The sequence below is a fragment of the Eretmochelys imbricata genome, chromosome 1 (assembly GCF_965152235.1).
Source record: "Eretmochelys imbricata isolate rEreImb1 chromosome 1, rEreImb1.hap1, whole genome shotgun sequence".
Taxonomy (NCBI): Eukaryota; Metazoa; Chordata; order Testudines; family Cheloniidae; genus Eretmochelys; species Eretmochelys imbricata.
In genome coordinates, this window is record NC_135572.1 from 160,974,002 (window position 1) to 160,987,126 (window position 13,125).

Here is a 13,125-nt window from a genome sequence, read left to right on the forward strand (position 1 = left end):
GGAATTGGGGATAAGATAAATCAAGAAGGCAAATCGATAGATTAACAAGTATTGCATTTGAAACAGGAATTACTAAATATAAATTTGTTAAAACTGATTGAAAATTTGAAAATGTTCTAAATTTTTGGGAAAAGGGGTTGAAATTTTTCAAAAAACTGTAAATTTTGATTTAGAAAAATCTCAAATGTATTCAAAAAATCCATTTTTATGTATATTTTAATCAGCTCTAGAATTTATTTTCCTTTTAGTAGCAAGGGAAAATCCTAATGAAGGGCAAGTCAGTGAGGGAGAAGGAGTGGGTCCAAAGACATTTCTGGGAAGTGAACTGTACTCTCAAAAACAAATGTAGCCGTAACCAAGCAGTTCCATCAGTAGCAAAGTAGAAACTCAGGTTCAAATAATGGATTTTGCTTAAGTGATGAAAATTGAAAATGTAGTAGAAAGGGACTCTTCCAAGAAGTGGGAATGATTGTTATTTAATTTGTGTCTCCAATGAATTTTGAAAAAAATATATGTGTGCATTTTAAGCATTCAGTTTCACATTGGTGACTGTAATCTCTTAAGAGTACAGTTTTACTTGTCCACAGAAGTTATCTAGAGCTAAAATTGGTGAATATCTCATTCCAGTGCCCAGTTGCCCACCAGGGAATGTCCAAGCCACTGCTACATCACCAGAAACTATCTCCATTTCCTGGTCTACACTTGCCAAAGAAGCCCTGAATGGGATTCTACAGGGATTCAGAGTTATTTACTGGGCTAATCTCTTGGATGGAGGTAAGCAGCTTTAACCAACCTATCAGGTGTTTGCCAATAGCAATGACAGGATAACAGGCAGATCATGGCAGTTAATATCATTTTGTCCTCTGGTGTGAAAAGCATATCAGAAAACTAAATTTTCTTTCATCTTCATTTTACACAGAGCATCATACATCTGTGTCTGAATCATTTTGTAGAGAGCTTTGAGTTGTTGACAGGTTGTTACAAAACTATTTATGAATACACACGTGTTCAAAAGAGAATTTTGGCAAGTGTGGGAGTATCATCAGTTCCTCTTTACCTCCTCAGAGATGAAGCTACTGCCTTTCCTTTAAAGATTACATTGCTAGTTTTAGCAGCATTATCAAAATACTTATCTGATTATTCATCCAGGAAGAACAACATTAAACACAGGAATCCTTGTTTAAATGTCACAACCGTTTTTAAAAATATATTTTTTGAACTACTCAAAGGGTTCTTGTTTTCAGGGGGGGAAAAGAAACCTACCTGGCATTTCTTTTTCTTAAGGTCAACAGAATTACCTCTCAAATCATTGGTATTATGGACTTGTCTTCAGTGATTGGCTTTTGAGGGGATTTCTGTTTTGTAATTAGTAAATGGCTTGAAGTTATTTCAACCATTTTGGAGAATAAACAAGTTGCAGTTTATCTGACACTAGCACTTTTCATCTCCATGTGATTTGAAACAAAAATTACATAGTGAAGTGCGTGTGTACACTAAGCAGTGACACTGTAAACATAACACCATCCTCCTCAATAGATTTGCTCCCTGTATATTTTTTTAATAATGTGCTGACAATGTGCTTTTGCCTCCACAATTAGGGTGAAGGAAGGAAACAGATTTGGGGCAGCTTTTTTCCCCCCACATGTATTTGAAGTGCTCAGATGTTTGGAATGTTAACATAGATCCTAAGGGAAGTGGATTAGTGGGGAGAGAACAAGTGAGGTGGTCAAGTGTGCATGCATTTATCACATTCTGCAATTTATCATGATATCACCTCAATATTTGTTTCCTTTTTGTGGACTTTAGTGAACAACACATTTTAACTCTTTTTTTAAACTCTTGCTAGCAGTGCAGAGCTGTCTCAGCTCTGGCAGAATGAGCTGGATTATATTCTAGTGTGTGTACCCATCAGTAGAATACTTAATTAAATTCCAACTGTCTTGCCAAGTTCTGTCCTCTGCTAGTTACACCTGTTCAAACATGAGGTTGCGCAGTTGTAAATGAGGACAGAATGTAACCCAGAGGCTCACTATTACTAGTGATAATGCTCAAGTCAGAAATTTTTTGAGGTACGGTGACTACTCATTGGTGAATGAAAAATAAAGATGAGAAAATATGCAGTCCTGATTCAAGACAAGGTAATTTTTTTTCATTGATTTCAGTAGGCTTTGGATTAGGCCCTACACTGCTGAAAAGCTACATTACAGTATAGCCTACTATACCCTGCAAAACGCAGCTATTGGACCTGAAATTTTAACTTTGAATGTCCTTATTTTGTTAGCTATATTTTCTGTTCTAGTTGTTCTTTTAAAGCATTTTTGCACATGAACACTTCCCAGCTTAGTACATTGAGGTTTATGTGATGAGCCACATCTCTCCATGCAAGTGAATTTGGTTTTACCTCATTTAAATCTATTGTTAACTAATGCTTCTGACCATTGTGTTCTTTACAGTAGAGCTGGGCAAAATTTTTCAGACAAAAAGCGTTGTTTGTTGGCTTTTTTCAGACACGAAAACTGTTGTAAAAATTGTTGACTTTTTCTAATGTTTTTATTTTGAGGGGAAAATGTTGCATCATTATTACCAATTTTTAAATTGTAAGTATTGTCAGTACCATTATAGAAATATTTCATTTACCGAAAAGCTGTTTCTCAGTAAATGCGAAATTTCAATAACCATTTTGACAGTGGTTTTGATATTTTTGCTTCAAATTTCAATTTTAAAAAAAAGGCCAAATAAATTATAAAGTTAAAAACAAGTTTGCTGTTAATCATGTGAAATGGAACTGACATAAAAATTTCAAATGTTGTCATTTTTTTCCCGTCTGCTCTATTTTATAGTATTGATCAGTGTGAGCATTTAAGGTATCTATTTTATAATCACAAAATATTCTTTCTCTTTCATGAGTGAATATTCTTTAATCAGAAGATTCCCCTTTTATTTTCATACCAAGATAGACACGTATGATTAAGAGAAGAATAGCATTGCCAATAACTTGGTTCACTTTTTGTTCCCTAGAGCTGGGAGAGATTAAAAATGTCACTACTACACAGCCCTCACTAGAGCTTGATGGCCTGGAAAAATACACCAACTACAGCATCCAGGTTTTGGCATTCACACGAGCTGGAGATGGAGTCAGGAGTGAACAAATTTTCACCCGCACTAAAGAGGATGGTAAGAACTAAGAAATTCTCCATAGCCAGCCTGACGTGATAGGAGACTGCTTGATTTGGCCCAGATTTTCAAAGCAATGTGTGTACAAAACCCAGTGTGCATGCACAAACTGGGTTTTGCATACATAGCTCTTGAGTTGTGAGCACATGTTCGGTGCTATGTGCCCAATTTAAAAAAAAATGGGCATTTCTATTTATTCATTCCTTTTATGGCCAGGTTAAGCGTTAAGGCCCCAGTTCAGCAAAGCATCTAAGCACGTGATTAATTTTAATTATGTTAGTATATTTTTTTTAATGTAACAGTAGTCTATTTAACAACTTTGACATGTTACTGTTTTTGAATTATCCTTGAGATAGACTTTCTAAATCAGTAGAAGGTAGGAGCCTAACCTGCTTAGGCACTTTTGAAAATTCCACTAAGCACCTAGCTGCATCTTTGAGCACTTTAATGCCTTTGAAAGTCTGGGTTCTCAAGAGGTCAGGGATGTTTTGGCAGAGATAGGAGTGTGAGGCACAGAGATAGAGGCACAGAGCTGATGGAATAATATTAGTTCAATCATTTCTTCAGTGACATTTGTGATTTTTTTTCAAATAAATGAGTCAATAACTTTTTTCTTTATTATTCATCCAATTTATAGATAATGCATAAATATTAGTAAAATTGATATGGACGAGGATTTACAGAAGTGCGTAAGGGAGAGGCTGTCCAACCCCTACTGACTTTCATTCATTGAAGAATTCTATTCAGTTAATCAAACCAAGTATTAAGGGGTTGGTTCTGAAATTTACCCCCACTTTAATGTCACTTTACACTGATGGAGTGGTGTCAAGGGACCTCACAGCAAATGAGGATCAGGCTATTGCAGTGTGGCACTGGGCCTTTAAGAAGGAAGAGGCTACGCACATGTGACTCATCAGCTGCCTCCTAACTGGGTCTTAAGAGGTCACCTGGCCCATATAAAATGGGAGTTGCCTGGAGGAGTTAATGAGGGAAAGGGCAGGTGAGAGCTGTCAGGGACCAAAAGACTGGAGGTGCTTGAAGGAAGCTGTAGGAGATTTCTGGGGGAAGGCTGAAAGCAGGAGAGCAGCAAGTTGGGTTTGCAGGCTGGTCTTCCTAAACCAGCGAGCTAGGGCTGGAGGCCAGAGAGCAAGAGAGGGTGTTGCCTGCTGACTTCTAAGCCAGAGAGCCAAAGCTACGGGCTGAAGGCAAGGGAGCAGTGTAGGGCTTACCTGCTGACATCGCTGTGGTGTAGAGCTGGAGCCAGGTGAGCAATGGAAGGGCCCATCTGCTGGCCTGTGTGGGATATGAAAAGTTAACTGAACAGGAGGAGCGGTGGTGCCCTCCTAATGAGGATGAACTCCCATCAGAGTGGCTGGGGAAAGAGTGTTCCTGCTGGGAAGAGTGGATTATATCCCAGCTGGAAGGTCTAGGGAGGCTGACCTGGTTAAAGGACGAAAGTGAACTGAAGAAGAGCCCAGGAGTGATGGCAGACACTGCAGTGTGGTATGTGAGATGTTGAGGAACTAGATGTCTTGGGGTTTTAAGGGACTGTCTGCACTTGGGTGATAAATGGACTGTTTGGGGACTGTTGTTATGGGCTATTTGCACTATGTTTTTGTAATAAACTGGTCCCAAGGAGAGACCTTATTAGGCAAGAGACTGTCATGGAGGTTTTGGGCTGCCTGAGAAGGGAAACTGAGGCAGTTGTGCCTGTTCTGTCACAGTCTGCTACAAGAGGGCACTCCAGGCAGAGCCACCCTACAACGCATGCCCTTAATGTACATTTCTTTTCATTATTCACTCAGCTCTACTCAGGCTATTTGTTCTCAGACTTGTTTTTCTTTTCAATATTTACATAGTTCCTTTTATTACTTTGATCAAAGATGGATTAACAGCATCAAGGAGCATGTCTTATGATTCATAAATGTAGTTCTACTTCCAGAACTCAGTAGAAGCAGCTATGTTTTAACTCCTTTAGAGAGACAAGGTGGCTGAGGGAATATTTTTACCTTTATCTTTTATTTTTCAAGTTCATTTATTTTTCAAGAGCTCGTCTCTCTCACGAAAAGAAGTTGGTCCAATAAAAGTCATTGCTTCAGCCCCCTTGTCTCTCTGATATTCTAGGACCAACACAGCTACCACAACACCGGAAACTCCTTTAGTTCATCAGCCGCAATTACTCTGTCTGAAACTGCCTTGAGATGCTGCTTCCCACTCTGTCTTAGCCACACCCCAAAAGACACTGAAATCCTGTTAAATCATTTTGTAAGACTATATGTTTGGGCCATCAGTACATTGAGTCAGAGGAAGTAGAATCATAGAATCATAGGACTGGAAGGGACCTCGAGAGGTCCTCTAGTTCAGTCCCCTGCACTCATGGCAGGACTAAGTATTATCTAGACCATCCCTGACAGGTGTTTGTCCAACCTGCTCTTAAAAATCTCCAATGATGGGGATTCCACAACCTCCTTAAGCAATTTATTCCAGTGCTTAACCACCCTGACAGTTAGGAAGTTTCTCCTAATGTCCAACCTAAACCTTTCTTGCTGTCATTTTCACCCATTGCTTCTTGTCCTATCTTCAGAGGTTAAGAAGAACAATTTTTCTCCCTCCTCTTGTAACAACCTTTTATGTACCTGAAAACTGTTATCATGTCCCCCCTCAGTCTTCTCTTTTCCAGACTAAACAAACCCAGTTTTTTTCAATCTTCCCTCATAGGTCATGTTTTCTAGACCTTTAATCATTTTTGTTGCTCTTCTCTGGACTTTCTCCAATTTGTCCACATCTTTCCTGAAATGTGGTGCCCAAAACTGGACACAGTACTCCAGTTGAGGCCTAATCAGTGCGGATTAGAGCAGAAGAATTACTTCTCGTGTCTTGCTTACAACACTCTTGCTAATACATCCCAGAATGATGTTTGCTTTTTTTTGCAACAGTGTTACACTGTTGACTCATATTTAGCTTGTGGTCCACTATGACCCCCAGATCCCTTTCCGCAGTACTCCTTCCTAGGCAGTCATTTCCCATTTTGTACGTGTGCAACTGATTGTTCCTCCCTAAGTGCGGTACTTTGCATTTGTCCTTATTGAATTCCATCCTGTTTACTTCAGACCATTTCTCCAGTTTGTCCAGATCATTTTGAATTTTAATCCTATCCTCCAAAGCACTTGCAACCCCTCCCAGCTTGGTATCGTCTACAAACTTTATCAGTGTACTGTCTATGCCAATATCTAAATCATTGATGAAGATATTGAACAGAACTGGACCCAGAACTGATCCCTGCAGGATCCCACTTGTTATGCCCTTTCAGCATGACTGTGAACCACTGATAACTACTCTCTGGGAACAGTTTTCCAATCAGTTTTGGACCTATCTTATAGTAGCTCCATCTAGTTTGCATTTCCCTAGTTTGTTTATGAGAAGGTCATGTGAGACCATATCAAAAGCTTTACTCAAGTCAAGATATACCACGTCAACCGCTTCTCCTCTATCCACAAGGCTTGTTATCCTGTCAAAGAAAGCTATCAGGTTGGTTTGACACGATTTGTTTTTGACAAATCCATGCTGACTGTTACTTATCACCTCATTATCTTCTAGATATTTGCAAACTGATTGCTTAATTATTTGCTCCATTATCTTTCACGTACAGAAGTTAAGATGACTGGTCTGGAATTTCCCCGGTTGTCCTTATTTCCCTTTTTATAGATTGGCATGATATTTGCCCTTTTCCAGTCTTCTGGAACCTCTCCCATCTTCCATGACTTTTCAAAGATAATCTGTAATGGCTCAGATATCTTCTCAGTCAGCTTCCTGAGTATTCTAGGATGCATTTCATCAGGCCCTGGTGACTTGAAGACCTCTAACTTGTCTAAGTAATTTTTAACTTGTTCTTTCCCTATTTTAGCCTTTGATCCTACCTTATTTTCACTGACATTCACTATGTTAGACATCCAGTCACCACCAACCTTCTTGTTGTGGCACTCCAAAATGCCGTGAACTTGAAGTTGCTATAGATGTGTCTCTGGCTTCAAGAAATGTCTAAAATTATTTTAAATTTGTAAAATACAGTAATATGTTCTCAAAGGACTTTTGCATTTGAGGTGACAGGAGAGCCAATGTGGCAATGTTTGAGTAAATATTCCATTCCAGTGACCTAGCATTGAGGGCTCAGCCCCCATATCAAGAGTGGAACATGTTGCTCCAGGGGAGCTCAGGAAGAATTCTGTCTCAGGGAGGCAGAATTCCTCTCAGAGCTCCTCAGAGTATAGAGGGAGAGCACCTGCTGCTATGTCCCTTCAGGGAGAGTAGAGCACACTACCCAATGTGTGCTGGCCAGTTTTATGATGGAGGGGCTCGGTCATGTCTCTCCCTTCTCCCTGACTCCTTTTGGGTGTCTTGCTCCCTGGGACGCATAGAGTGAGCAGTCTCCACAGTCTGAAAAGCACAGAGGCAGTGACTGAGAAAGGTAAGCAGCAGGATACGGACCCTGGACTTCAGGAAAGCAGACTTCGACTCCCTCAGGGAACGGATGGGTAGGATCCCCTGGGGGACTAACATGAAGGGAAAAGGAGTCCAGGAGAGCTGGCTGTATTTCAAGGAATCCCTGTTGAGGTTAGAGGGACAAACCATCCCGATGTGTCGAAAGAATAGTAAATATGGCAGGCGACCAGCTTGGCTTAACGGTGAAATCCTAGCGGATCTTAAACATAAAAAAGAAGCTTACAAGAAGTGGAAGGTTGGACATATGACCAGGGAAGAGTATAAAAATATTGCTCGGGCATGTAGGAATGAAATCAGGAGGGCCAAATCGCACCTGGAGCTGCAGCTAGCGAGAGATGTCAAGAGTAACAAGAAGGGTTTCTTCAGGTATGTTGGCAACAAGAAGAAAGCCAAGGAAAGTGTGGGCCCCTTACTGAATGAGGGAGGCAACCTAGTGACAGAGGATGTGGAAAAAGCTAATGTACTCAATGCTTTTTTTGCCTCTGTCTTCACGAACAAGGTCAGCTCCCAGACTGCTGCGCTGGGCATCACAACATGGGGAATAGATGGCCAGCCCTCTGTGGAGAAAGAGGTGGTTAGGGACTATTTAGAAAAGCTGGACATGCACAAGTCCATGGGGCCGGACGAGTTGCATCCGAGAGTGCTAAAGGAATTGGCAGCTGTGATTGCAGAGCCATTGGCCATTATCTTTGAAAACTCGTGGCGAACAGGGGAAGTCCCAGATGACTGGAAAAAGGCTAATGTAGTGCCAATCTTTAAAAAAGTGAAGAAGGAGGATCCTGGGAACTACAGGCCGGTCAGCCTCACCTCAGTCCCCAGAAAAATCATGGAGCAGGTCCTCAAAGAATCAATCCTGCAGCACTTACATGAGAGGAAAGTGACCAGGAACAGTCAGCAGGGATTCACCAAGGGAAGGTCATGCCTGACTAATCTAATCGCCTTCTATGATGAGATTACTGGTTCTGTGGATGAAGGGAAAGCAGTGGATGTATTGTTTCTTGACTTTAGCAAAGCTTTTGACACGGTCTCCCACAGTATTCTTGTCAGCAAGTTAAAGAAGTATGGGCTGGATGAATGCACTATAAGGTGGGTAGAAAGTTGGCTAGATTGTCGGGCTCAATGGGTAGTGATCAATGGCTCCATGTCTAGTTGGCAGCTGGTGTCAAGTGGAGTGCCCCAGGGGTCAGTCCTGGGGCCGGTTTTGTTCATTATCTTCATAAATGATCTGGAGGATGGTGTGGATTGCACTCTCAGCAAATTTGCGGATGATACTAAACTGGGAGGAGTGGTAGATACGCTAGAGGGCAGGGATAGGATACAGAGGGACCTAGACAAATTGGAGGATTGGGCCAAAAGAAATCTGATGAGGTTCAATAAGGATAAGTGCAGGGTCCTGCACTTAGGACGGAAGAACCCAATGCACAGCTACAGACTAGGGACCGAATGGCTAGACAGCAGTTCTGCGGAAAAGGACCTAGGGGTGACAGTGGATGAGAAGCTGAATATGAGTCAGCAGTGTACCCTTGTTGCCAAGAAGGCCACTGGCATTTTGGGATGTATAAATAGGGGCATAGTGAGCAGATCGAGGGACGTGATCGTCCCCCTCTATTCGACATTGGTGAGGCCTCATCTGGAGTACTGTGTCCAGTTTTGGGCCCCACACTACAAGAAGGATGTGGATAAATTGGAGAGAGTCCAGCGAAGGGCAACAAAAATGATTAGGGGTCTGGAACACATGACTTATGAGGAGAGGCTGAGGGAACTGGGATTGTTTAGTCTGCAGAAGAGAAGAATGAGGGGGGATTTGATAGCTGCTTTTAACTACCTGAGAGGTGGTTCCAGAGAGGATAGTTCTAGACTATTCTCAGTGGTAGAAGAGGATAGGACAAGGAGTAATGGTCTCAAGTTGCAGTGGGGGAGATTTAGGTTGGATATTAGGAAAAACTTTTTCACTAGGAGGATGGTGAAACACTGGAATGCGTTACCTAGGGAGGTGGTAGAATCTCCTTCCTTAGAAGTTTTTAAGGTCAGGCTTGACAAAGCCCTGGCTGGGATGATTTAATTGGGGATTGGTCCTGCTTTGAGCAGGGGATTGGACTAGATGATCTCCTGAGGTCCCTTCCAACCCTGATATTCTATGATTCTATGACTGTGCCTGGTTCAAGAGGGGGCTCCTTTAACCCTTCTCCTCCCTGCAAAGCCACAGAGGTGTTAAGCAGTATCTGGCCCTAAATCAGTAAGCCCAACCTTTTCAGATATTGCAAGAATCAGCTCAATGCCCCTACTGTTTAATTCTTCAACAGGGAATCTCATTTAAGATACGTAGATATGTATCTAGATAATGTCACTATTTCATATCTTGCACTAGCTTCACTGCAGTTATTTTAATTCTGATACAGATCTTTGCTAGGATAGTGAGAGAGTTAAAATTAGAAATGGTCCAAACTGAAGCCCTGGAGCCAAACACCCCTGAACTTTGAGGAAGTTAGCATCTGAACGATGCTGCTGGCTGCTCTTTCTACAAACTCTGGTAGTAAATATCTGACATTTTTGGGAGAGTTCAGATCTGGAGAGCTCATATCTTCTACTTGTGGTCAGTCATCCCTACTTAAATTAAGGACCAAGTATACTGATCTTCAGTAATAAACTTATTCTTGAGTGTCTTTACCTTACCATCAAGCCTCCTACTTTTTTATTATTATTGGGTTATACCATGTCGTTTTTGTTTTTACATCAGTAGGAAGTAAAATCTGCTCATATTGGGGGAGGGATAGCTCAGTGGTTTGAGCATTGACCTCCTAAACCTAGGGTTGTGAGTTCAATCCTTGGGGGGCATTTAGGGATCTGGGGCAAAAATTGGGGATTGGTTCTGCTTTGAGCAGGGGTTGGACTAGATGACCTCCTGAGGTCCCTTCCAAACCTTGTATTCTATGAAGGTTTCCTTAAATCAGTGGCCCGGTATGTCCCATATTATTGATAAAGGCACATTGTGGCCATTCATCACTTAAATATGGGTTACCAGCTCTGACATATATGTCCATGAATCCAGAATATCTTTAGCAGCCCTGAAATTGAGAAAATATTTTCTTCCCAAGTAGCAAATTTAAACTGTAACCCAAGTGATAATGAAATCAGGCTAGAGAAAATTAGTTTGGATTTGGATTTCTTGTAATAATCAATGCTGATTTTAGACACCAGAGGTCAGACATAGCTGCTGTTGAGCTTAGGAAATGAGAGAGGTTCCAGCTGAGCATATGAAGTGAGGCTTCCTTTTAAGGTGGCATCATTTATGTTTTTGCACAGCTTTTCTCCCCATGAGCCTTCAGAAAAAGTAATTGTTCCTCTCAGAGATCCTTGTGGCACCATGAGAAGTGGAGCAGAAACTTCCTATTTTAAGAATTCATTGCATTTTCCCCTACCCTTTTCACTCTCAATGGAGCCACTCATAAGCCAAGTGTCATCTTCACCCGTGGATTTATTTTACTGATCATTAAAAATTAAAATAGATTTTCTAATTCTCTCCCTCCTTGGGTTTAAACTACATTTTCACAAGCTATTGTATTTGATGGCATGGGGATTGAATTATTTCCTTCATATTTCTTTATTGGAAATGATACATTATAAAACCTTAATTGAAACAATGAATCTCTATTCTTTATTAGAGAGACCCATTGAGCCAGATCCCCAGCTGGTGTACATCAGCACAGCTCCGTTGATTTCAGTGGAACTACACCAATTTGCACCAGCTGAGAATCTGGTCTATTAACTCACTCAAGTTCAAAAGGGATACTCAGATGTGGATACATACTGCCCAGTTTGGCCTTATGTGGCAGCCTTAATCTGCTATGCCTGACTTTGTATGATTGCATAGTTGCCATATGCCGCTTTTGGGACTCGGATGATCCAGAAGGATACACATGTCTTTCTTTTCAAATGCACTTTTTTATTTTAAAACATTCTGCTCATATTGTCTAGAGGGTATACAAGTTTAGGCAGCAGCGTCTTTTTGTCCACCCAAAACCATTGGGTGCTAGACATAGTCGTTAGTGGCTTGGCTCTGTATACTGCAGAGTTGGAATCCTGTGTACAGAGCAAAGCTCTGCTCTCACAGGGGTGATAGAGCCTTCAAATGCACCATTCACAGCACTTTAGCCTCCCAGGTGTCTGGTACTGTGAAGAAAAATAGCCAGCTACACACCTGCTGAGAGAGAACTCCTGGAGCCACTCTGGATCCCCACTCTCTACCATCAGTAACTTCTATTCCCCATCCTAGTCCTCTCAGTATAATTGTCCTCTCCATGTTAATGTTGCCCCTCCTCTCCAACCTTTCAACATATTTTCACGCAGCCACAGGGATACCACAAAGCGCTCCCTTTCCTGCATAGCATGAAACATACTATCTCTATGCTGGTTTTAAGCTCCTATTGTCCAGGGAATGAGCTTGGGGTCCAATGTCTGATTACAAGGACAGCTTTAAGTGGTGTTTAGTGTTTTGGTGTTGTCTTTCTTTCCTCCCAACTCACCTTTATTCTGTCTCACCCTTGGCAGTCACTGAAAAGCAGTCCATAGTACATGCCATGTCTAGCTTGTCATTGTTAGGAATTAGAGGACTCAAAGAGCTTGTGAGAATGATGGAAATCTCAGGCTGCAACCAAAAGATCACCTTCGAATTCACCCTCTTAAAGTCACTACAGCCATTAGCCAATTTTGAGAGAACATGTGGGATTATCTGTCCTATCATAACCAGAAGCTATTAGGTACAGTCAGTCAGGAATTTTCCAACAAAATACTTTTTCATGGGAAAATATCAGTTACTTGAAATCTAAACTTTTAGTGAGAAGGGGTTGGTTTCAATCTCTCTGTCTATATATTTTTGAAAAATGAAAAAAAAAAGTAAAATTGTCAAAGTCCTGTTCTGACATTTTCAAAATGAAATGTTTTGATTGACCCAGTCTGTATTTTTTCTAGATTATCAACTCACAAAATTTTTTGTGATTTCAATTTTTCATTCTGTTTTGAGACAGAAAAACATTCAAAATCTGAAAAACTCTAGCAGGACAGGAAGATCATTTCCTGCCCAGCTGTACTATTAGTTCCGTAGAAAAGAGTGGCAATGGGTGACAGTGGCTACCAGTATAGGACTCTGAGCACGTTTCTCATAATAAAGTCAGCAGCACATATCACCACCAAATGTAGGTTCTTCAGAATATTCAGGGATCACATTTAATAAGCATCCCAGTTATTTTATTATATAAACCCACTCTATGCTCCAGGATAGAACACCAAAACCCGAGACTTTCACAGTCTCATGTAGTTTTCCTGAATGCAGAAGCTGGATGTGTGTGTAAGTATGTTTGTATATATATCTAGAGAGAGAAGCAACAAGGAGTCCAGTGGCACCTTAAAGACTAACAGATTTATTTGGGCATAAGCTTTCGTGGGTAAAAAAAT

At 41.1% G+C, this 13,125-nt stretch overlaps 1 protein-coding gene across 1 annotated transcript in view; it reads left to right on the plus strand.

Annotated features, from left to right (window-relative positions):
- The window catches only part of DSCAM (DS cell adhesion molecule), a 558,550-nt gene that overhangs the window by 448,583 nt on the left and 96,842 nt on the right, over window positions 1-13,125 (plus strand). Inside the window, exons 18-19 of the mRNA XM_077813965.1 lie at window positions 628-774; window positions 3,019-3,174. Coding sequence (XP_077670091.1) covers window positions 628-774; window positions 3,019-3,174 — 303 coding nt within the window. The remainder of the gene's footprint in view (window positions 1-627; window positions 775-3,018; window positions 3,175-13,125) is intronic.